We start from the raw sequence: 25,594 nt of genomic DNA, 5'->3' as shown, positions 1-25,594 counted from the left end.
GTTTCGAAATAAGAGTTGAATCCTTAATATTTAGGAGAATTTGATGAGTCACATTTTTCTCTCAGGAGATGAATTATGTTTACATTTATAGCCTCTAATTCTGAAGGAATACACTGGATCACTTTCTTTCATGCCTAAAATCTTTTCAGGATGCCTTTAAGCCACAGGTATCTCAAACAACCAAATATATTTTAATGCTGGTGTTTTCTTGATCTTACCAGCAGCTGCCAATGGAAGTTTTCACACAATTACATCATGACTGCCACCTGGCTGACAGTGACTGTAAGACAGCATAGCATAGTATGCAACCTGGTTTTAGAGAGGTTAAAATGTACAAAATATATGCCTTAGAAGCAATTAGATAGGGTATAATTTCAATTCATTGTAAAAGCATTTAGTTATTAAAAATGGGGAAAACTATGGCAGAAAATGAAAAGGGAGGACAAAATATGAACATATGTATCAACTCATTGATAAATGATAAAATTTAAAGTTGGTTCTATTAGTAAAAATATCACAACTTCTGTTAATAATTAATTGAATATGTTCCAAAGTTCCTCAGTAGTAACCTCAAGCAATCTGCTATAATAGCTCCACAAGGTAAAATGAAATTTAAAAATTTTTAAGAAGAATAAAATATTAAGATACAACTTACATGCAAAAATGTATTCTAAGTAATAAATTAGAGAATTACTGATGTATCAAAATAAACTGTACAACTTGAATTCTGACTATAATACTTTTAAACACATGAATTTGGATATATGATTAAAGAAGGAAAGGTCTCCTGAATAAGAGGCATAGGGGAAGGAGTGAAGTCCACAAAAATAAATAAATGGTTCAGGCACTCATCTTCTCATTCACTGAAATGGGCAAGTGAAAATATTTCAGAAGTGTGGACAGTTCTCTCACTGTTGCCTTTTCAACACTGAAGACTGCTGTGGTTGGTGGCTTACCAAAACTGGACACATTTGGGAAAGAAGCTTCCATTATGGGCTGGTCACTGAGCTTTACAACTATACAGGTAGATGCTTCAGAATCTTCAGTTCTTATCTTGGCAGCTACATACTTTTCATCAGGAGCAACTCTGATACAATCAATAAAGGGCTGGTCTAATTTAAGTTCCTCCAAATTGAATAAAACTTCATAATTATCATTGTCTGCTGCAAAAAGAAAAGTATGGAAGAGATAACTCCACAGATACATACACCTAAACATTTTTTAAAACTGTCTTTCATTGTTTTAAACTAGCATTCCCCTTGTATAAAAGCTATATTCTCACTTTCTCCAGGATTGATGGCAGTTTGATTTGCACAGAAAGTGGCATTAGTTATTTAATATTATTCTATGCTATTCAATATTATTCCATGTATCAACTTACGTTGATACCATCTAGAACCTAGAAAGTTAGATAATGTAAATGATACTGAAACATCTATGTATAGTGCCTAGCACAGTACCCAGGGTATAGCAGATGCTCAAAAAATGCTGGTTTACACCTCCATTCTCCCTGCCACAGCTTTTGAGTACAGTTGTTTACTATACCTTAAACCCAGAAATTAAAAGCTAGTCATTTAAAAATTTTTTTCTAGAAATAATCTAAAAAAGTAACTTCTTTGAGAAGTTAGTATCAAATTTTCTGTGAAAACTGTGAAATCTGAAAAATCAGAGTATGTTAAAAGGAAAAACTGTGGTATACCTTCTTCATCTTTGGAACGAACCAAACAGCAACCTTCTTGATAATAAACAAAACCACCATGTTTAACCTGATAATAAGAAGAAACAAATGGTTTATTTAATATAATAAGTTTTGTAATTTAAACATGACTTAATACAGTCTGACTGTTCAAGATGAAGAAGTGAGATCTTTTATAAAAAGCAGACCTGTTGAAGTCTATGAATGGACTTTAGATCAAATGGACCTAAAAGACATACACAGAATATAACATCCAACAGTGGCCAAACACACATTCTTCTCAAATGCACAAGGAACATTCAAATAGATCACTTTTTATAACAGTAGTTAAGATATGGTTTGCTTATGTTCACAATCACTGGAGGAGTTTCTAAATATATAAACATCAGAGGCAAGAAAGAGAAGGCATAACGAAATCTATGTCAGTTCTTATGACTGTGCAAACCACTTTAGCTATATTTTAGAAACACCTAAAATCCCTATAGTGGGATTCAGTTAAGAGAGATCAACTGGGGCTCTAAGACAACCTAATATGAGGCAGATGAGGAAACTGTTACTCAGATTAGTCTGAAGACCCAGTCAATAACTTTGAGATTCTTTTATCTAAAATATGCTGTCACCACCAACTTGTCCATAGTCTTGATTTGACTTTACATGTAGTATCTTATCCTCTGTGAGGTGACAGATACAGACAATTTGAAATGAGAGAATGAACACTATCAATATATGAATAGTGCTCTAATACCTACATATTAAATGTAACTGATTGATTGATTTCAGGTACCTTATGCACATTTATTACCTGCCAGTTAGTGGTGTACTTTGAATCTGGAATTCCTTATTCTTAACCTACTATTATTTCCATTCTACTAAGTGTGTGATTTTCATTTATAAGCTATGGTTCTGTTTTCTAATTTTACTGAGAAAATTTCAACATGCATATTCAGTTTGTTTCAATTGAATATTTGTAACTCTGTTAACCATAAAATGGTCAAATCCTTGGCTTTCATGGTGTTGTATTTCTTAGAGTGAATTTCCGTTTCTAAAAAAAAAAGTGTAGACAGAGCAATAATATACTTTTCAAACAATACAAAAACATGACTTAGTTTCATATGCTTTCTCCTTGGAATTCTTTTAAAAATTTTACAACAGCATTGGTTGTTTCCAAATACCAGAATTCACATAACGTACTTGGAAATTCATCTTGGTTTTGATCTTGATAATTTGTTTTAAGGGTCACACTCTGTTTTCCTGTATTTTTTAAGTTTTTCAGCATATTTTAAAGGCCAAAAGCAGAATTTTGATGGGGGATTCTGTCTATAAACCACAAGGTATTTCATTTTTATTCTAACTGGTAATATCATATTTTCTTAAAAAAGACAACATATCTTACCTCTGCATTGATGATTTCATATTCTTCTTGTGGCTGTGTTTCTAATTTTGTTCTCACTTTTTCAAATGCATCCATATTTTCTGAAAATAATTTTTCTTTTTCTTGTTTAATAGGCAGAAAATCCTGAAAAAAGTTTTGTTGGTATGATCACAGTATTTCAAACTATAATCTCTTTTTTATTTAAAAATGTAGACAAAGAAAATAAAATGGACTCTTGATACATCCTGTACCATTAATTTAAGTGAGCATATCCTTGAGATGCAGAAGTACTGAGCACTGCTAGAGAATGTTCAGAAATACCATGGGAAAGGTTTATATAAAATCAAGCAGCAAAGGAAATCCTATGAATGTTTACATATTTAGTAGCGGGGAGAGGTAAAAAAAAAAATCTACTAAGTTTTACAAAGTAAGAAAATACTGCCTAAAAGGAGGAAAATGTCAAAGGGGGAGGAAGACATTATCTTTATTAATAAATGTTCACTATTATTTTATTCACAGCCAGAGTTAAGAAATTTGCCCTATTTCATGTCTTCATTAGCCACAATCTTCCTCTCTTGTGGGGATAAGGAATCCCCCAATACAACTGTTTATCAGATCAAAAGGTGAATTAATGCTTTATAAAACAATGCTTCTCTTTGAGCTTAAGGAAAAAATAATATATTCACCTTATAAAAGAACAAGGAAAAATGGAAAATTAATGACCATGAGTAGAGATATAGATGAAAGCCAAATAAGCACTCAACATCTTATTGGGAGTAACTCATAGGCTAAAAGCTTTAGCTGACCTCCAGTAAGCATATAAATACCATATGAATTATTAAAATTTGGATAAGGCAAAACCTCAGTTGTCAAATATAAAATGGGTTCAATAACTCAATGCTCCACAGGTTTGCCTTGTTTAAGCAAAAGAATTCTAACCATGAGTTTGACATCTGCTTTCTGCCAAAGATGACAACTGTAAAGAGATTTGTGCCAGAGGGGCATTAAGCCTTTGGATAGGACCTCCAACAGCTGGTAAATATTTACTGCACGAATGTATCCATGATACTTTACCAACACTGTACAGAATGTAAGCTATAAATATCATTTATGAGTTTATAATCTAAACTAAACACAAGAATAAAATAGAAATATCATCAAAACAAATTAAATGGAAAAATAATCATTTTCACAATTTTCCCTTTACACTTTTTGAGATGCTTTATAATTTGGATTAGATTCAAATCAACAAGGGTTGGTTATGTGGTCTGAATGTTTCAGTCCCTACCTCAATCACATAATTAATAAGCTTAAGTAATTATTTGGCATCCAAATACTGGAGGCTCATATGTTTAATTTTCATTATTTTTTTAGCATTTCTACAAAGTCTAGATATGATCTCTAGACTAGAGAGGCATAATATTTGTATCAATAATTTCTTACTGTCACCCCAAATACAAATCACTAGAAATCTGTCCTGAAGCTATAACTTCACAATAGGAGATGGCTTTTCATTTCCAGGTGTGTGCTTTTTTGTTCTGTCATTCCCATAAGGGGCTAAAGGTAACAGAGCTGGCCCAATACTAGTCCTCTTAAATTTATTTTACATTCTTGATTAACTTTTTCTGTGTCAAAAATCCAAATAAAGCAAGTTTTTCTAAATCAAAATAATCCTGGAAGTAATATGATTTTTAACTGCCTTAACAAAATGGAAGTAGAATTCAAGAGCTTTGAAAATAGTTCCTCAAAATAAATTATTCCCAGGGAAACTGAGATTTTATATAATATTCAGAGAATACTTTTAAGTTGTTTTTAGTTTTAGTTTTGTACCAACAATATGCACTGGTGTTTGAAGCTTTCATTTCAATGACAGCTAGCATTATCATTAGGGTACACTGCTAAATGTATCCAATTTAGCCAAATATCTTAATACATTAATAGTCTATAGGTTTCAAGGGCATGTATTACCTAATGGAGCTGAGAGGACTGGACAGCTTTAACTTGAAATTTTAAGGTTACATGTACACTGTCACTCCATTAGCAGAAGAAAGAAGCACTTCTTCCCACCTTCCAGGTGGCCCACCATAAACCATTTAACAATGAAAACTTGTAAAATGAGAATGGAATACGAAAATTTTATTATGGCAAAAATGTTGAACATCTGTAAATAAATTCAAATTATTTACAGATGGAAAAACAGCACAGTAGAAAGACAACAGATAGCTTTTGGTCAAGATGGTACCATAAGCAAATGGCTAATTCCAAGTCTTGGTCAGGGAGAGTAAAAAGTAGGCTTGGGCTGTCTTGTGCCAGAAAGCAAGTAGGTGCTCAAAGATTAATGGAGGTGTGTCAAAAGGACCCAAGGGCCAGTTTGTAGGGGTACCTGCTAGCCACATTTGGGACAATTTGAACATCAAAAAGAATAATGTAGCTGATTACAATTCACTGAAAGATTTAAATTCACACTAATCTGAAATGAGGCAACAATAACAAAATACCATACACCGAAGTAAAATAAAAAAATAAAACAAGGGGTCAACAAAAAAAGGAAACTCTTCTTTTTAGAACAATACCATCTAATAATTGTAGAAAAAACAGAATTAGAAAATGATTAGCAGCCCCCAGTGAAACAACTGATTAGGCTGAGTTCATCAATGACTGTTAAACTCATTAAGTGGAAGCATGTTGGGTAATACAATATTTGCACAGAACCAAAGTATTACCCTATTTAACTTAGTAACTGCAAGGGAATAAATAATTTTCCTTTACGAATGAAGAGGATTTTCAGTTAACACCTTAACCAAAATTATCAAGTTTAGCATCAACAGTGGGACAAGCAGATATTATGTGTCTTCTGTTATAATGCAATGTGAAACACTTTCATTGAAGATATAAAAAGAGTAAACCTAAAGTAGAAGAAAGGAAATAAAATTAATTTCCATTGCTGAAACTGAGAAGGAAACTAAAATAAAAAGTTGGTTCTTAGAAAAATGTACTAAAAACTGATGTATAGCAAAGAGTTAAAAAATTTGGAATAAAAAAGTGGCTTAATTATAGATATAATAGAGATTTTTAAAAATCACAAAAAGTTCTTTATGCCAATACATTAAAAAAAACAGATGAACTGTGTAATTTTCCAGAAAATAAATGAATTGCCAAAACTGACTTAAAAAAATAGAAGAGCACTATAAGTCAATAACTATCAAAGACATTGAAGTGGTAATTAAGTGTCTCCTTTTTAAAAGAGACACCAAAACGAGATATTTACAAAGCTAGCTTTCTTGAATCTTCAAGGAACAGATAATCTCATATGCCAACTATTCAAGAAAAAAATTCTATTTAAAACTACTCAACTTATTTTATCAGTCTAATATAATCTTGACACCAACACTGGACAATGACAATTTAAGACAGTTACAGATCAATCTTACTGTAAAATATGGATACAAAAACCTAAAATATGATAAATGAATATTTTTTTTTAAAGCACAGAACAAAAATAATAATAGAAATAATAAAACCCTATATGACCAAGCAGGATTTATCTTAAGAATGAAAGGATGGTGCAACATTAGAAAAATCCATGTAATCTAACACAAATAAAGGAGGTAAGTCTTAGGGCTATTTGATTAATGCAGGAAAAAAAAACATACATAAAACCTAAAATTAGGAATAGAGAGGAAATTCCTTGACTTGATAAATGGTTTCTTTGTTGTTTTACACAGAACCATACTAAATCTGTAATTAATATGCCTGAAATGTATTCATATTAGTATACATCTTATTTAGCATTTCTGAACCTTTTCAAGAATCTTAATTATATTCATTTAAAACATCTAGTTATATTTGCTGTTTATTTTGTTATTCAAAAGTGATTAACTGAAGTAATTGTTTCCTATGCTCTCTGCCTCCAGTTTCTCTCTTCCCTCTTCTCTTGAGCTCAGTAAGATTTTTGCCCTTCTCATTCCACTTACTGCTCTTGTCACGGGCACTGATGGCCACTGCACTGCAAACTGTGAACATTAATTCTAGGTATTCATAGTAATTGACCTAGTGGCATCATGATACAGTCGCTCACTTCCTCCTCCTAAAAACTGATGTTGCTCCAACATGTCAGGTTTGTTCCTACTTCAGTTCCTTACAGCTTTCTGTGCCCTATGCCTAAACACTTCCTTCAAGATATTGCTCAAAGTGTCACCCTCTCAGCTAGGCTTTCCCTGACCACCTTACTAAAGTAACAATCCTCCCTATCCTAACATGGCCTGTTCATTCCCTCCCTGTCTATTTTACATTGTACCTATTGCCTCATATTTCACTCAACATTTCTTGGTCTCTCTCCTCTCATCTGGAATGGTAAACTCCATGAAGGCAGGGATTTTGTTTCCTTTGCTCACTGCTATATAACAAATGGCTAGAATGGAGCATAGCAGATGCCCAACAAATAACTGCTGAGTTGAATCAAACACATCACAAGCTGGACCCCTAACCCTCACACCATATAAAAAAATGAACTTAGAATAGATCACAGACCTATGTCTGAGGCTTATATGCTCACAGATGCATAGTTTGAGAAAGAGTTCATACTGGATGATTTCTGAAGTTTTTCTTCCAGTAATAAAATTTATGGTTACATGAAATTAAAAAATTCATTCCTTCAAATCTTACTTCATTCCACAAGCATCTATTGCTTATCTACTATGAGGCAGTCATTATGCTATGTGTTGGGCATATAAAGATATCTGTTACAAAATTTTTGTCTTTGTGGCCTTCCTAATCTAATGGGAAGAGAGAGAATATTTTAAATGATACATTAGTAGCAAATAAATAAATATAGTGTTATGTCAATTCTGGCTTCAACCACTGCCTATATATGGACAACTCTCCCCAAATTCCAGACTCATATATCCAACCATCTATTGAAATCTCCACCTTAGTAGTGAGTTATATTTATTCCTTCTTCTTCCTTACCTTTAAGATATAAGTAACAGTAAGGCTACTCTATGTGATTGTGAAATAAGTCCATCTAAAACATAACCTAGATGTACTTTGGAATTTTGTCATTTTGGCAAGTTAACATGGTGCCTATCCCATAAAGGGGGACACCATCCTGTAATCAAACACAGTATTCTGGAGCAAAACATCTACTAAATGGGATAAAGACTCTAACAGCTGTGTGTAGGTCAGGTTAAAAAAGAAAAAAGTTAAAAACAAATATTATAAGAGGCTTTTGGATTTCAGAATCCAAACAGAAAAGGGGTTATCAGCCTACATTCTCTATTCTTCCACTCAGCTGTCCCAAATAAAATATAATCACCCTCTAATGATGAAGTTTCTTTGATTTTATCTCTTTTAGATCTTCCCTCAAATCGTTTACTTCTCTCCATTCTTATGGCTGTGGCCTTAGTTTATGCTCTCATTTTCATCTGAACTACTGACAAAGCTTTCTACTTTTAACCTATTTTCTGTAGTTCTGACAGAGTGTGTCTTCTAAAATGAAAACCTGATTGCACTGACATTTTTCAATGGCTTTCTATTGTTTCTAGGATGCAGTTCAAACCTCTTGCAAGAGTTACAAAGCTGTCTATTCGTGATAAGTAAGCCCTGCTTACTTCTTTTAATTCACCTTGGACTGTTTTAGCTACATTACTTACAGTGATGGCCTATCTCCATTTGAAGCTTTTATATATGCTACTCCCTCTGCCTGGCATGACCTTAACTACACCCTTTGAGTCCTTTCTTATTTGTCTAACTATTCCTTTATTGCGGGATTTAGGTTCAAGAATTATACTGTAATCCACAGAATGTTATTCTACAAAATAGATTTTCCCTCCTATTTATGGAACAGTCATTCATTCAGCAATTTTTATTACTATGTCTTCCACTGTCTCAGACAATAGGGAAGAACGCTGAACAAGACTGACATGAGTCCTTGTCTTTCTGGAGTTTCCATTTTAGTTGGGAAGACAAAATAAAAGAGGAAACTGACCAATGAAATAATAATTGTAGTAAAATGGCAGGAAGGAAACAAGGCTAAGGTAGAAAATAATAAAGTGAGGACAATTATGTTGTTTACCATAGTCAGAACTGGCCTTTCCCAGGAAGTAACATTTAATTAAGATGTAAAATAGAAGGAATGAGATTTGTAAAGGTGAATGGGATAATAGAATAGCATATAGAGACCCTAAGATGAATGGCAAGGAGTTGTGTTCTTTGATTTGGAAGATGACCATTGTGGCTTTACTGAAGTAACACGAGAAGGGGCTAGATGTTGCAGAGTGTTGGGGAACCTAATTAAGAAACTGGATTTCTGTTTATGTAATAATTGCTGGAAAGGTTTTAAGCTGGTGAGTGACATAACTTTATATTTTAGGATCAGTTTTCCAATTGCATGGAAAATGGTTGGAAGGGAAGAAAAAGGCAAGCAAGGAGTCTTGGGTATGTGGCTTTACCAATGATCCAGGTAAAAGATGCCTAGAGTGATGATGGTATGGATGGAGAAATACAGACACATGCACTATGTATTTTAGAGGTTAATGCAGTGTTTCTGAAAGCATATCTACATGATAGCATACAAGATTTGAGGTATATGAATATTTTATTGGAATATAACTAGCATATCAAACCAGTCATTTACTGAATTTATTCCTTGGGATAAGACAACTTGATTAAGCTAAAATAATTGGGTAAATAATAACTAGGTGGCAGTCAGATATGGTAAAAATCATAAAGCTTACTTGGGATAGATACACTGTTAATGGATGTGATAGCAGGGTAAAGGAACAGGAGGAATAAAAAAATGTTTTTCCTTATTCCAGCTTAACAACTGAATAGAGAGCAATGAGATGAAGAACTGAGTCAGGGTTGGGGGGGTTAAAGTTCACCTGTGGATAGTTTGCCATGAGATATCCAACTGGGGACTGTTAAATAGGTGACAAAATAGTGTATAACAGAGGGGACATGGGATTAAGATGATAATTGCTATATACTTAAATCCATGGGAATGGATAATATTACTTAAAAAAAATTAAAGAGAGAAAAAAGGCCCAGGACTAAGCCCTGAGAAACTGAAATTTAGAGGTCATATGGAAGAAAAGTTAGAAAAGGAAACTGAGGAGGAAAATCAGGAAAATGTGGAGTCAAGAGGCCAAAAGGGGAGAGTGCTTCAAAAAGGGAATGGTTGGAGGCGGAGCCAACATGGCAGCGTGAGTAGGACAGTGGGAATCTCCTCCCAAAAACATATATATTTTTGAAAATACAACAAATACAACTAATCCTAACAGAGAGACCAGAAGACACAGGACAACAACAGCCTGACTACATCCACACGTGTGAGAGCCCAGCGCCTGGTGAAAGGGGTAAGATACAACCCCCCGCCCAGCGGGACCCGAGCACACCTCCCCCCAGCTCCCGGCGGGAGGGAGAGGGAGCCCAGGACTGCTAAACACCCAGCCCCAGCCACCCACACCAGAGCGCAGACACAGTGCATGCGTGGAGGGCTGGAAACTAGGGAAATAGGGCAGCAAGACCTCTGAGCGGGTTCCGAAGCTGATGCCCCTGTGACAAAGAAAAGCGAGTGCATTTTGAAAGTCTCAAAGGGACAGGGACTTAACAGCTAGACGGAAACAACACAGGTCACAGCCCAGTGGCTGGAAATTACAGGGAAAACCGGGAGCACTAACCCCTTGGGCAACAGCTCTGAGACCCCTCAAGGAGGTAAACAGCCAAACAGCCCCCCCGACCATTACCCCTCCAGGCGCTGCGAAAACAGAGAAACAGCCTAAGGCAAACCAAGCCCACAGAAAGGGAGATCCCTCCATATCAGCTGGGCAAGACACAAGGACCCAGCCTACACGCAATTACTCAACACAAGCCACTAGGGGTCGCAGTTGTCCCACTGAAGAAAGGCCAGTAGCAAGTGAAAAGTTTGGCCCTCCCAGCTGACAGTCAATAGCACCTGTCAACATGAAAAGGCAAAAAAATATGATCCAGACAAGATTAACCCAGACAGCTTTGGCATCTGCTACATCTTCCCCTGAGAAAGAACCTGGGGAGATAGATTTAACCAGTCTTCCTGAAAAAGAATTCAAAACAAAAGTCATAACCATGCTGATGGACTTGCAGAGAAATATGCAAGAACTAAGGAAAGAGAATACAGAAATAAAACAAGCTCTGGAAGGACTTCAAAACAGAATGGACGAGATGCAAGAGACCATTAATGGACTAGAAAACAGAGAACAGGAACACAGAGAAGCTGATGCAGAGAGAGATAAAAGGATCTCCAGGAATGAAAGAATTTTAAGAGCTGAGTGACCAATCAAAACGGAACAATATCCGCATTATAGGGGTACCAGAAGAAGAAGAAGAGAGAAAAAGGGATAGAAAGTGTCTTTGAAGAAATAATTGCCAAAAACTTCCCCAAACTAGGGGAAGAGATGGCCTCTCAGACCACAGAGGTACACAGAACTCCCATGACAAGGGATCCAAGGAGGGCAACACCAAGACACATAATAATTTAAATGGCAAAGATCAAAGACAAGGACAAAGTATTAAAGGCAGCCAGAGAGGAAAAAAAGGTTACCTACAAAGGAAAACCCATCAGGCTATCATCAGACTTCTCAACAGAAACCTTACAGGCCAGAAGAGAATGGCATGATATACTTAATGCAATGAAACAGAAGGGCCTCGAACCAAGACTACTGTATCCAGCACGAATGTCATTTAAATATGAAGGAGGGATTAAACAATTCCCAGACAAGCAAAAGTTGAGGGAATTTGCCTCCCACAAACCACCTCTACAGGTCATCCTACAGGGACTGCTCTAGATGGTAGCACTCCTAAAAAGAGCACAGAATAAAGCACCCAACATATGAAGAAGGGAGGAGGAGGAATAAGAAGGGAGAAAAATAAAGAATCATCAGACCGCGTTTATAATAGCTCAACAAGCGAGTTAAGTTAGACAGTAAGATAGTAAAGAAGCTAACCCTGAACCTTTGGTAACCACAAACTTAAAGCCTGCAATGGCAATAAGTTCATACCTTTCAATAATCACCCTAAATGTAAATGGACTGAATGCACCAATCAAAAGACACAGAGTAATAGAATGGATAAAAAAGCAAGATCCATCCATATGCTGCTTACAAGAGACTCACCTCAAACCCAAAGACATGCACAGACTTAAAGTCAAGGGATGGAAAAAGATATTTCATGCAAACAACAGAGAGAAGAAAGCAGGTGTTGCAATTCTGGTATCAGACAAAACAGACTTCAAAATAAAGAAAGTAACAAAAGACAAAGAAGGACATTACATAATGATAAAGGGCTCAGTCCAACAAGAGGACATAACCAGTATAAACATATATGCACCCAATACAGGAGCACCAACATACCTGAAAAAAATACTAACAGAACTAAAGGAGGAAATAGAATGCAATGCATTCATTCTAGGAGACTTCAACACTCCACTCACTCCAAAGGACAGATCCACCAGACAGAAAATAAGTAAGAACACAGAGGCACTGAATAACACACTAGAACAGATGGACCTAATAGACATCTACAGAACTCTACATCCAAAAGCAACAGGATACACATTCTTCTTAAGTGCACATGGAACATTCTCCAGAATAGACCACATACTAGGCCACAAAAAGAGCCTCAGTAAATTCCAAAAGATTGAAATCCTACCAACCAAAAAAGGAATGGTCAAGCATGTCAAACCTGCTGAGAGAGCTTGTAACAGGAGGAAAGGGAAGTGGGTACTGGGTGGAAATTGGATACAGCTTTGGCAACTGACAGGTTTTAATGGAGGTGTAAGAACCATACTTTACCAAATTACAGAACAAATGGACTGTGGAGAAATAACCAATAATGAAGTTGTACCTATAAGGCAGTCCCACACTGTGAATGTTATAAAAAAATTATTTTGAGACTACAATGTTTTCTTCCCTTTCTGGCTTCCTGAATTTTCCTTTAAAATGTCTCCTTTTTCCTTCTTTCCTGATGATGTTTTATATGTTAGTTAGAACCAGTGATTCCTAAACATCACACACAGATCTGTAGCACCACTGAAGGAAATATCTGCCAACCTATCTATCTTAGACACTACTGCAGGAACTGCTAATCTTTATTGTGGAAACAGCCAACACATGTTTAATAGAAGGATTTAGTTCTTTCTCTTATTTGGTTTTCTTTTGGTACCTTGCTCAGATCATCACGAGCAATGATTTTAGGAATTCTTTTTTGTAATTAATTTTGAATTATTTTGCAATTAATTTTGTACTTTTGCTCTGCAGAGCAGAACAATGTAGAAGGTAAAGAAATGTGGCATCTGGTTTAATGCTAGTCTTTGAATATTACTAGCTGGTGTATGAGTATAATGGAGTACTCATCTGGTCATCTGGTAACGTAAAATGGAAAACTAAGGTACTTGCCAAAAAGAACTTCAGAACTGAACAAATTCAATTAGGTTTAGGTCGGCAACACTCCATCACCCAGTGTCTCTAGTTCTTAAATACAGGACTACTGTCAGTGGCAGTCTGGGATTTCAGAATTACCTGAGGAACCTAAAAAAACCCAAACACCTCCAAGCCCCCCACCCCTGACCATAAAAACCCCCTAGGCCTCAGCCATAGAGATTCTGATCCAGCAGATTTGGGGAAGATCCAGGAACTGGCATTTCTAAAAAGCTCCCCAGGACCTCTGATATATACAGCCAGACTGTAGAAGTTGGTAGTAAAGCGTCCCAAATGTACACATGATAATTTGTTGCTAAGGTAATAAGCAGACGTAGAGAATCATGAAATTTTAGCACTGGGAGCACTTTAGAGAACACCAAGTTGAAACACCCTTTCTCTCCCCAATCAGCAAGATTAGGGTCCTGACTAGTTCACAGACACACAACTCCCGACCAGATCTGTTGCCTTCTGGCATTTCTGTTACATAGGCCCTCCATTGTTCTTTTGTTAACTTATATACAGATATATTTTAATTTGCCTACTTCCACTTTATTGTACCTCCAAGAGTAGACAAAGTTGGAACTGAATGGATGCTTGCTGAACGGAGGAAATGTGCATTCTTGTCTACGGGTCTCTTCACAGCCTCTGCATGTCCCAGTGATCACACAGGACAGAGAGCACAGCTTTAGGTCCAAACATTTCCCATGGAAAGGCTGATATATAACATTTGTGAAGGCAGTACTACTTTGTCAGGTAAGAGTTACCAGAAGAGCTACTGGTCTTGGAGTCACTGAATCAGGTTAAAGTTCCAGGTTAAAATTTCTAGGTGATAGGAATCTATGAAAGATAACTGAAAGGCTTCTTTAGGGACAAATGGAGAGGAAAAAATAGTCAATCTCCACTTTAGAGTGTGAGCTAATCTCACAGCTGTCTCTCTGAGGGTAATTCCTGTCTACTATTTTTAAACTAAGATTTAGAAGTACTAGATGACAAAATGTTCTAAACAATACAAAATAAAATGATCAAAAGGTCTAAAATTTGTACAACAGGCAAATTTTAAATATTTATCTTTCTAAAGTAAGATACAGCTGCATATGCACACATGCGGTAAAAATGAAACAAAAGGAAGGCGTAAAGAATTTCTGAGTAAAGAATCAGAATGCTAAGCTATGCCAAGATGCTCTAAAAAGAAAAATAATTTGAAGGACTAAGATGTAAAAAGTAAAAACCTAGAGACTAACAGATAAGAAGTTAAGAGGAAAACAAGCAGAAAAATAAAAATCACACAAGAACTTACAACAAATATGAGCCAAGAGAACAACAAACATTAAATAAACCAGAAGAATTTAATATAATAAGATTTAAAAAATTGTTTTTGAAAAGAAGCCTCTCAAGCACCCATCAGCAGATGAATGGATAAACGAAATGTAGTATGTATTTATGATGGAATATTATTCAGCCATAAAAAGGAATACAGTTCTGACATATGTTACAACATGGATGATGCTTGAAAACATTATGCTAAGTGAAATAAGCCAAGCACAGAAGGATAAATGTTATATAATTACAATTATCTAGAATAGGAAAATTCATAGGAAGAAAATAGAGTAAAGGTTACCAGGGGCTTGGGAAAGCTGGAAGTGGAGAGTTGTAAGTGACTGCTTTGTGGTTGGGTAATGATAGGGTTTTGGAAATAGTGCTGATGGCTGTACAACATTGTGAATATAACTAATGCCATGGAATCTACACTTAAAAATAGTTAAAATGGCAAACTTTATTATACATATTTTACCACAATAACAAATAAGGAAGCCATAAGACAAAAAAGAAAAATCAGTATGCAACAAAACAGTGAAAACCAGAAATTAAAATACTGAGATAATGAAATATGCTAAAATACTGCAAGAATATCATGCCCCAAAGGTAACTTAAGGAACCTAAGTAAAAGGTAGGGGAGGTATGTCAAAGAGCAGCATAAATAGACAGCTTTAAACTCAAATATGTAGGATGATCATATAATTTACCATCCTATCCAGGACATTTTTGAGAGGAAAGGGGACACTATTAATAATTATACAAGAACAACAGGTGTAGATAGGGACTGTCCCAGGCAAACTGGGATGTGTGGTCACTCTCTATATAAGAGCAATCAGGTCGTCAAGGTTTTGTTCGCGCCCACAACTTGGGGTCTGGCCAAAATACAACAGTCTGAAAGTATCTTCCTAAAGGACACGCTGGTCAAAAATGCAAGTCCTTTATCCATTATTTTACACAGAAGTAACAAAAAAATTACACAGTGTTTACTGAAGTAAAACTTGGGATTTATAAAACAATCAGAATATTAAATTTCATTAATTTTTTTTTCCCAGGAATTTTAGAAAGTTGAATTATACTTTGAAATGCAATGGGAGGCAAACTAAGGCACACTAAGGTAAATCATTTTTTATATCTATGTCTTTATATATTACAGCTCTATAAATATATACCTATATACTTTTTTATACTTTTAACTACAGACAATTGAGCCTGAACATTTAAAAAATCAAACCAGAATTCATGAGAAAATTAGTAACTGATATCCATTCTTTAATTTTAAACTAAAATTAATGACTTACAAATAGTTTAATTTAAATTGTCCATACCTTACATGAGAAGCTCCGACTTGTGTTTCTTGCTAACTCTGATATCTTGGGTTTATTCTGCAGGCACTTGGTTAGGTGATATTTTTTCAATTTTATTCTATTGTAATAATGATCGGTGAAGTTACAGTGATTCAAATGCTGTTTCTGCATGCATTTCCCAAGATGAGGAATACTATACTTCAAAGCTTGGAGAAATAATTTGCTCTTCTGCTGCATGATATCAAAGTCCCTGGTTTATGCTCCCTTTGGGCTCTCAGCACATGAATGATGTCATAGGTATGCTTACACAGTAGTGGGTTCTCAGAGCATCTAAGATCCGCAGTTCTTATCCCAGCCCTTCAGGGCCACTGTACCCCTCAGGTATGAGCACACCTGAAAACTCAGGTTAAAAATATCTCAACACATATATTAAGTTAAAATTTCACTCAAATCACACTTTTTAGCAGATGTGACTTAAATGTCTCATTTGTAAAGTCAATCCTATCAGGCTTAGATTATGCAGCACTGACTCTGGTACACATAGGGGCAAACTAAAAAAAACAACAAAACAGAAAACAAAAAAATTGCAAATAAGTATACATACTTAATGGAGGCATCTCAGAAACTGAGGTTGTTTAAAGGCAAAAAACAGTTTTGATCTTACATAACTCACGACATATCTTTGGTATGCATATGGAGCATAAACTGGAAAAGCCTTATTAATAAAATAATAAAGGTAGAGGAGTGTTTGTTGAGTGCTTGCTGCGTGCCAGATACTTTTTTATGCTTTGTCTAATTTAAACTTCATAAGAACCTGATAGAGTAGCTATTATGAATTTTACATAAAATTCATTTTACAGGTGAGCAAACTGTGGCTCTGGTAGGGTTAAGCAACTGCCCCAGGTCACTTGGACAGTAAATAGAGCAAAAACTCCAATCTGATTTGGCTCCAATCTAGGACATAACGATTGGACTTAAACGTTTAGAAGGCATTTAGCTCTTTAGATAAAAAAAAAACAGAAACATTTCAGTATGCACAAATAAAATGTGGGGCCTACTCTAGTTTCTGTTGTGAAGGTGATTCTTATTAATCCATCAATAAGTAGTTAGTAATTAGTTAAGTCAGAGGGACCTGGGCTCAGGTCTTCACTTGTGCACTTACTATACGTGCCTCAGTTTCTTCATCTGCAAAACTGAGATGACATCACTTACTTTATGGAATTCTGCTGTCAGAATAAAATGAGACAATTTATGTTAAGGTGTTAGTACAGTGGCTGGCACGTAGTAACCACTCAATAAATGGTAGCTACTATTAGGATAGGAAAAATCTAGGCATGTTGCACACTGTTGAATGTCATCATGGGGCCTTCCACAAAATGGCCCTCGGTATCAAAGGTACAATACTGCATCAGATTTACCACAGATCTGATCTATTACGACGCCCCCACCCCCTGTAATCTCTTTCTCTGTCGCAGCAAAATTAAGGGGGATGGGGATTAGGGACTAGAAGTTGACAATAGCCAAAAAAAAAAAAAGGTCCCTCAATAACAGGTCTGCAAAGGCCTATATCCATGCCGGCAGCCTCAACCCAACAGTCATCCGCGGGGACAAGGCAGTATGCAAGCCTAGGGACGGGGGTGGGGTGCACGAGTGGGTGTTCCCGGGAGAACCTTTTTCCCTGTGCAACTCTCCACCCCAAGGATGAGGAGATGTGAGGGCCAGAGGGAGTGGTACCATGTGCCACGCAGAGAAGGGACTACATTCGAAAAGCGAGGACCAAGGACTGAGGGGTGGTTGGTGGAGGGAGGGAGAGAAGGGAAGACACCCCCAGTACCCGCCTCCCATACGTACGCAGATTGAAAGTCCGCTTTTGGACACCGAAACCAGCGAGGGGAAATCGGAGAACCAGAAGCCGTCAGGAAGGAACGGAGGTGTCACCTCAGTCGCGTCCACCCGATGACTGCGTTCTGCAGCTTGCAGAACGACAACCACCCAGAGTCACCCAGAGCTGGTTTGCAGCACGCCGGTTACGTAAGCCAATTTAAGCATCAGGACTACGCAAATTTCGCCATCTTTATTGTGGTCACGAAGGGATTTTTTTTTTTTTTCCTCCTCCTGGTCCTTAGTCATCAAACATCTAAGCCTTTTGGCTCTTACTAGTCTTCTGAGTTCTAGATGAAGCGAGGGAGAACAAAGAGGGAAGCGTCTCCCTAGCTCTTCCACAGCTCCCTCACCTTCTTGCCTGCCCTCACTCAAGATGGCCACCAGAAAAATGGTGCAGTGACACGAGCAGCGCTGCCTTGGTTGCCAAGGAGACGCGAATACCGGAAATGCGGAACTCGGGGCGGGCTCCGGCGCTCCGGCAGTGGGAGGGAGGCCGGGCGCCACAGGTCCTGGCAGGGAAGAAGTAGGAATGTCCTAACAGGAAAGAGTTACAGAGGCGGCAGCTGGGGCTATAGGGGTCTTCAACCAAATGGAATTGCGAGGCTCGCGCGCCGAGGTCGGCGAGGCTGAGTGCGCTGCGGCCGAGGACCCAGCAAGCGGCGCCGCGGCTCGGGGGCCTGAAGTCCCGGCGTCCGTGGGAGCCGCCCGGTGGAAGCTCTTGCGGCAGGTAAGAGGAGCCCCCTCGCCTCACCTTTGCCTCTGGCCACTCCCCTCGCAGGTGCTGGGTGAGCGACCAGCCGAACTCTCTCCCCTGGGCAGCTCTGGGAGTTCTCTCACAGTTTAGCCGGAAGCCACCTGAGAAGCGCCCTTCTGCTTCACTGAGGCGTCCCGCTAAAAGAGAGAAATGGGGTGGGGTCGGGCGGGGAGAGGGCAGCCCAGGCGGAGTTGCTGGGAAACCCATATCGAAGTAGATCTCCTTTTAGACGTTTGTCTGCGTCTGGGGCACTTTTCTTTCGGCTCGCTAGTCCGAGTGGTGGGACCGCTGCTGCCCACGACGTACTGCTCTTCTTGCTTCGGTTTTACTTCTTTTCCTGGTGTTTTCCCGATTCTGAGCTCGCAGCCTCCGAGCCCCGAGTCTGGCCTCTCTCTCGGAGATCAGCGTGGTGGACTGTCTGGGCTGTGACGTTGCACGCGTTGCCTTGGTTTCTGCCGTTGAGCGGAGAGTCGAAGGGAGTTAGCTAGAGCTGTCTCTCTTTCACTGGGGTGTGAAAGTTTTAGTTTGAAGTGGGCAATGAGATTCTCGGTGTCCAAGGCGAACTAGTCCGAGTGTATTGATTTGTTTAGTGGCGGTTATCTTGTCGTACTTGCAAGTTGCTGCCGTTGCTGATACCTTCGTGTTCAGGTTTGACAGATTTCTGTTTTGACGTCACTGACCCGCTTTCCAAATTGCTGGGAGTAGAAATATCCTTATTGTTTTACACGCCAGTGTCATGCCTCTGCCTGAGGTTTCCCGCTGAGAACTACTCAAGAGAACCCTATCCATTTCTGAAGGTTGGATTTTGAGAAGAGTTTCTCAGCTATCGCCACTTTACTTGAAATTGTGTGTTTAGTTCTTTAGGGGTTACTTTGTTGCCATTGTCTCGGTGGCCTTCCATGGTTTGTCATGACATAATTCAAAGATCATTTCTTTGTTGGTGCATCGAAAGTCTTCCCAGAGCATTAATCACCTGTTTTTGCTGTTAATGTTACAAATGGTAGTATAGGGTAGTAAAATGCACGTCCTCATGGATCATTATCGTAGGAATTTAGGTAAAATCAGTTAAAATTGAACTATCAAAGTAGTAAAGTAGGACCTTAAATGGATCAAATCTTATTGTGGTGTCTTCAGTGATTCTTAGTATGGTAAAAACTCTAGTTGACTAGTACTTAGGTTAATTCTGAATTGCTGTCTACGAACAAGGGCATGTTTCAACTCTGGCTGCCATTTGAACTCCCCACATGCTTTGACATTTAATGTTTTGGTACACATGTGCCCTCTGTTTAGTGTCTTTTTTATCTTCTCCATTCGATGAATGACCATTCATCCTTCAGGTTTAATTTCAGTCTCCTTTTCTTTGAAGCCTCTCCAAACTCCTCTGGGCTGAGTTAGACCCTTAGCTCACTTTACCAGTGAACCCTATCTCATAAAACTTTATATCATTTGATTAGAGTCCGTATTTCTCACTAGAGTGGGAATTCTCCCTGGAAAGATAGTATTTTATTAATCTCTATCCTCTGCCTCTAGCATAGGGCTTGGCTAGTTGGTTTTTTTAGTAGATACTGTTAAATGTTATGGAAAGACTAAGAATAAGATTCTTTAAGTGGTCCATAACACCTAGTCCTCAGTGTATTTATCAGTCAGCTATTGCTGAGTAACAAACAACTACAACATTACAGTGACATATAACAGTGAGCATTTATTTTGTTTGTGCTTTTGTGGGCCACTTCGGAGTTATCCAATATAGGCTGTGATCAGCTCAGTGTTTCTATGCTATATGCTTGGCTCGCATGCCTCTAATCTGTGGACCAGTTGGCTGACATGTTTTTATGGTGATGGCAGAGGTATAAGAGAGCAAGCCCAACCACTGAAACACATTTTAAGTTCCTGCTAGCATCCTGTTGGCCTAAGTAAGATACTTGACCAAGCCTAAAGTCAAGGGTCAGAGAAGTATACTCTTTCCTTGAATATTGTTTTATAATAATTTGATCTATCATGTATATTAAACATTTGCATCTTATGTGCATCCAGAACTGGAAAACCGTGAGAGATCTAAGCAGTGATAGAGATACACAGTCTCTCTTATGGGACATCTTCATGATATCTGCTAATATCTGCCTGTTTTTTCCTTCCTAAATTTGTCTTACCATTACCCCATAGGCTCCAGTGCTTTCTCATGGCGCTTCAGTTTAATTGTTCAATATTTTTTATGTTATGTAATTAACATTTTTTGAGAGAAAACCTGGTTGACATAGTTTATCATTTGGTACCAAATCAGTGATAAATGACTGACTTTGCAGCTAGTGCCTACTTTAATCAGATGAAGCCTGGGGGTCTATGGGTCAGTATCAATAGAGGCTGTGAATAGTGTTCTACTTTCCTCTTTGTTGGTTGGGTCTCATTACCTGGATGGCAAAGATGGCTCTTGGTAACTACAGCTTTTCATCATGTACCAAGCTAGTGATCCAGAAAAAATAACTGTTTTCCCAATACCTGAATCATTTCCTCCAAATGATTCTAACAGACCAAGGTTGGACCAATTGCTTTGTCCAGGAGAATGGGGCACTTTGGCTAACCTAGGACATCAGCCCACCTTGTGGCAGGGAAGAATAACAACCCCATGATTGTTACATAGAGTGAGGGAGTGGCATTTCTTTCCCAAGAGGAAGGGAAGCAGGACAGATGAAAAATACTCATATTTGCAAACACCAATAGAATAAAGATCTTACATATAGGTCTGACTATTTGGCTGAAGAATTTGATTAATGGAATATTTCCTGGTACAATTTAAATTAAAGCAGAATGCTGTATGTTAGATTATTAATGCTGAAAGAGACAACTTGATTTCTGGAATAGAATTTAATGCAACTTGATTTGAGGCCCACTTCTGTCCGTAACTATTTGTATGACGTTGAACCACCTCTTTGGATCTCAGCTTTCTTATTTATAAATGAGAGAGTGGGACTGGATTTCTTTAAGACCTCTTTGATCTCTGGTTATTTTAAAGTGAAATTATTTCCAGGATTATAAATCAATTCATTTTCTATTTTCTAATCCTATGTTGTCTTTTTCTAACAAGGATTTGAGTTTAACATTTAAAAACAGATTACATAGTGGATAAATAATGCAAAGAAGTGTATACATAAATGAGATCATCACAGCATTCTACTTCATACTGGGCCATGTGAACTGAAAAGTTGTGAATATAAAATACTTATTTTTACAGTATCAAAAAAAGCAATATAAAACATAGGATATAAATAGTATGTATGGCATGAACCCTTTAAGAATTACTCATCGCTATTTGTATATGGATGTTTAACTGTGTTCTCCCTGAATGGTGGAATTTTAAGTGAGTTTTTACTCTTCTGTATTTAAATTTTTTAAACAGTGAACATGATTATTTTTAAACCATTTTGCATCTCTTTCGAGATACATAGTTTTAAGTATTTTATCTTTATAATCGGAATATGTATTTTAGCTGATAGAGTACTGGTCAATTGGCAGTCTACCCTATATAATATAAAAAAGAAGGAAAAAATTTTATATCTTATAGTCAATGATGTCACATTTGATGAAATACAATCATGGGAAGGGCGGACAATTTTATTTCTTCATTTTGAGGAAAGCCACTGAAGACCTTTGACTACTAGGAAACTATTTTATGTGAGTGAACAAAATTGTTCCCAGAACAAGATGCTAAACAAATAGAAGATCTATTACCTGTATTGATTAATTTGAGAAAGTTGGTTGAAGGAGGTGAGTCATAAAAATGATACATATTCTGAGGTGAAGCTACAGCCTGAGTGCCCAACTTTCTAGATACATACTATTAGTTCTCTATATTTTTACAATTGGTTTCTCAAACCTAAATTGATAGTAAATTTTTAAACAGTTTATTCTTTAGCAAACAAACTTACCTTTAGCTTCCCACACATTCAATTTCATTTTTATGGGAGTAACAACTCTGTTTTAATTACTATTTCATTAGTTTTTGTAAGATTTAATTAATGACAATAACAAGAACAACTGTTATTAAAAAAACTTGTGAAGAAGCACAACTAACCTGGCAAGCATACAGCTCAGCAGGGAATAGCAAGAATTGTGCATTGGCTACGACTTTTCAGTTCACATGGCCTAGTCTGAATATTTAATAGAGGAATGCAGCGGGTCTGATAATCCAGAGTCTCTTAAGAGAGCGGCTACTATATTTTGTGCTCAGTGTATGCCTTGTGAATCTATTGTAAAAGATAAAATGAATTTTTCCTTTAATTATGGAGTAAAGAAAAAAAAATGTTTAGAAGGCTGTAGGCATGAAAACATTTGTGTTTTCAGTTTCACAGAGCTGTATAAGTTATTAGACTGTATTAATAATCTTCCTGGCAGTAAATATAGTAATTTTCAAAAGTTAAATACTTGGCCTTTTTAAAAATAATACTGGATATTTTTATATGGTCCATTTTTATTATTTAAATAAAGATCAGAAATCTATTATTTCTCAGTCTTAAAAATATTTTTGAGTCCTAAAAGTGATTAATTTTTTCTAAGATTTAAAAAAGTATCATTTAAACATGTTTTTCAGCTTTACTGAGATATACTTGACAAAATTGTAGGATATTTAAAGTGTACAATATGATGAGTTGATATACATATACATTGTGAAGAGATTTGAAGGGATTCCCTGCCCCCTTTTTTTTAAATTTCATGAGGCCATTTTCTTTCACACTTTTTGTTTTCTGGAGCTTTCAAACAACCTCATATTTTTCCTTTATCTACCTGGTTTTCATTTAATACTGCCTTCTTGTTCCTTCTAAATTCCTAGTAGAAAAGAGTCAATATCAAGCTCTTACTCCTAGTTTTTTGCCATTTTGGCCAAAAGTCCTTTTTCTAGGGAACAATAACACATAACTCTCTTCCTGATCCTAGCTCAGACTAAACCTTTATTTTAATATTTATAACCTTCCTCTGAACTTAGTCCTGTGCTTTCTGACCTTGCCTTGTCTTTTCCAAATCTTCACAAAATTACTTTTTCTCAAGTTATCATTGAGTCAGGTGCATCGAATAAGGAAAATGTCTTAGTGTTTTGCGCTCACTATAGGTATTATTGCAGAATGATAGAATATCTAAGCAGTGTTCCAGTACAGTGGAAAGAGAGCATTGACATTAGACACATCTGGATTCCAGTCGTAGGTCTACTCTTCACTGACCTCCTATAGCAAGTGTTTAGCTCTTTATGTAATGTACTTTTATTTTACCTTTATTTTTTACTTCATTTTATATCTCTATCTTTGCTTTCCCATTTTTTTTCCTTACCCACCTTTAATGAATAACATCTTGTTTTATATCTATCTAAGCTACCTTAAGTCTTTTTGGTAATGGGTGTGACATAAGGAAGTTTCCTGTAAGTTGTGGAATTTGGGCAGCTTTTTACTTTCTAAGCCTCAGTTTCTTCATTTTTTAAATGGGAATAATAACACATACTTGTTTTGAGGATTTAATATATGTAAAATTGTTAGCTAAGAATCTGCACATTGTAGACTTAAAATAAACAATACTATTACTATTGTTTTAACTCTTACTGGTTACATTGTACCCTCATTTGCATTTTTCTGTCTTAGCTTGGATGGTGAGCCCTTTTTCTTTGATAGAAGTGTTAGTCTTTCTTCCTGTTTTCATTACCTCTCCTTATCCTGGTTGGAGAATTATACAATGTAAGGTATTTTCTCTTCTGACCTCCTTTATCCTCTACCTTGAGACCTGGATAGAACTAATTCTTCTTCTAGAAGATTTCTGGAGAAAGTCCTAACCTTGAGGTACATTTTTTGCCTATTGACTTCTGTTTTATGCTCACCTGCTTCATTCCTCTGGGGCTATCTAGACTCTCAGAAGGGAATTGTTATCCCTTTAGGCTCCAGAAATAAGCACCCTTCTGGTTTCATACCATCTTTATTGAATTTGTAAGGTCCCTTCACCATAGGGTGATTTCTGCAGGAACCAACAATCATTTTGTTAGGGGATCCCAAAGGTCTGTATAGGTGTTTTCTCTTGGTTCAGTATCCCCAGACAGGAACCCTTCAGTCTCCTCTCTGGCAGATACAAGACTGGCTGCTTGTGATCTAAAAGCTAAGGGAGGGAAAGGGATGTCGATCAGAATGACATGTTACACCAGTCTAAACTGCGCTTGATGTGTAAGATCAGAACTTCTGAGATGTATCTTCTCTAGAAACTTACCTCTTGGAAGGAAGGGTAGTTGCCTGGCATTACTGATGAATCAGTGGAATTAGCTATTCTTCTAAAAGGTTTTCAAGTACTATTTCTCTGTTTAGCCTTAGTGCTGTAAGTGCCTACTATAACCGAGTCTTTCCTGAGTGTGGGGTAGGAATTAGTTACCATTCATCATTTTTCCCTCCCACTCTTTGTGCTTTTGTATTTTTGCTGTTTTTACTCCTTAACTGGTATTCTAGGCAGGGGTGGTTTATGAGAGATGGGAGATCACTGGGTGTGTGTTCTCCCTGCCTTGTTTAACCAGAAGGTAATTATTGAGTATCTGCTCTAGGCCAGACACTTTCCATTTGGCCTATGTTTTACCTACTTTTCACAAAAGCCTTGCAGTCAGTCTGCAGTTACTGTGTCAGACACTGTATTAGAAGCTGCAAAGTAGGAATTATTATTCTTGTTTTACAGTTGAAGAGACTGAGCTCAGAGGATTACAAATGTGCCCACACTCATGTAACAGACAAGTTCTCCTCTGCAGAGCCCTTGCTCATTTTCTGAGTGATACAGCTTTTAGCAGAATACTGGTTACTGGAG

General features: G+C 37.1%; 2 protein-coding genes across 10 annotated transcripts in view; one reads left to right on the top strand and one right to left on the bottom strand.

The window, feature by feature from the left end:
* Window positions 1-18,693, bottom strand: part of PREPL (prolyl endopeptidase like) — a 48,697-nt gene extending 30,004 nt beyond the window's left edge. Inside the window, exons 1-6 of one of the 4 annotated variants that reach the window (XM_057497249.1) lie at window positions 17,995-18,693; window positions 16,165-16,261; window positions 6,337-6,385; window positions 3,090-3,212; window positions 1,700-1,766; window positions 957-1,163 (exon numbers count right to left, since the gene is read on the bottom strand). In XM_057497249.1, the coding sequence (XP_057353232.1) occupies window positions 957-1,163; window positions 1,700-1,766; window positions 3,090-3,164 (349 nt within the window). In that variant the 5' untranslated portion in view covers window positions 3,165-3,212; window positions 6,337-6,385; window positions 16,165-16,261; window positions 17,995-18,693. Of the gene's footprint in view, window positions 1-956; window positions 1,164-1,699; window positions 1,767-3,089; window positions 3,213-6,336; window positions 6,386-16,164; window positions 16,695-17,994 lie in introns of all 4 variants that reach the window. The other 3 variants (XM_036925626.2, XM_036925628.2, XM_036925627.2) reach the window with 3 other exon arrangements.
* Window positions 18,557-25,594, top strand: part of CAMKMT (calmodulin-lysine N-methyltransferase) — a 422,071-nt gene continuing 415,033 nt past the window's right edge. For all 6 annotated transcript variants that reach the window (XM_036925638.2, XM_036925634.2, XM_057497250.1 and 3 more), the window contains exon 1: window positions 18,557-18,754. In XM_036925638.2, coding sequence (XP_036781533.2) covers window positions 18,617-18,754 — 138 coding nt within the window. In that variant the 5' untranslated portion in view covers window positions 18,557-18,616. The remainder of the gene's footprint in view (window positions 18,755-25,594) is intronic.

The sequence above is a fragment of the Manis pentadactyla genome, chromosome 2 (assembly GCF_030020395.1).
Source record: "Manis pentadactyla isolate mManPen7 chromosome 2, mManPen7.hap1, whole genome shotgun sequence".
Classification (NCBI taxonomy): domain Eukaryota; kingdom Metazoa; phylum Chordata; class Mammalia; order Pholidota; family Manidae; genus Manis; species Manis pentadactyla.
Note: the sequence above shows the minus strand (reverse complement) of the source record. Positions and strands in the feature narration are given on the sequence as shown.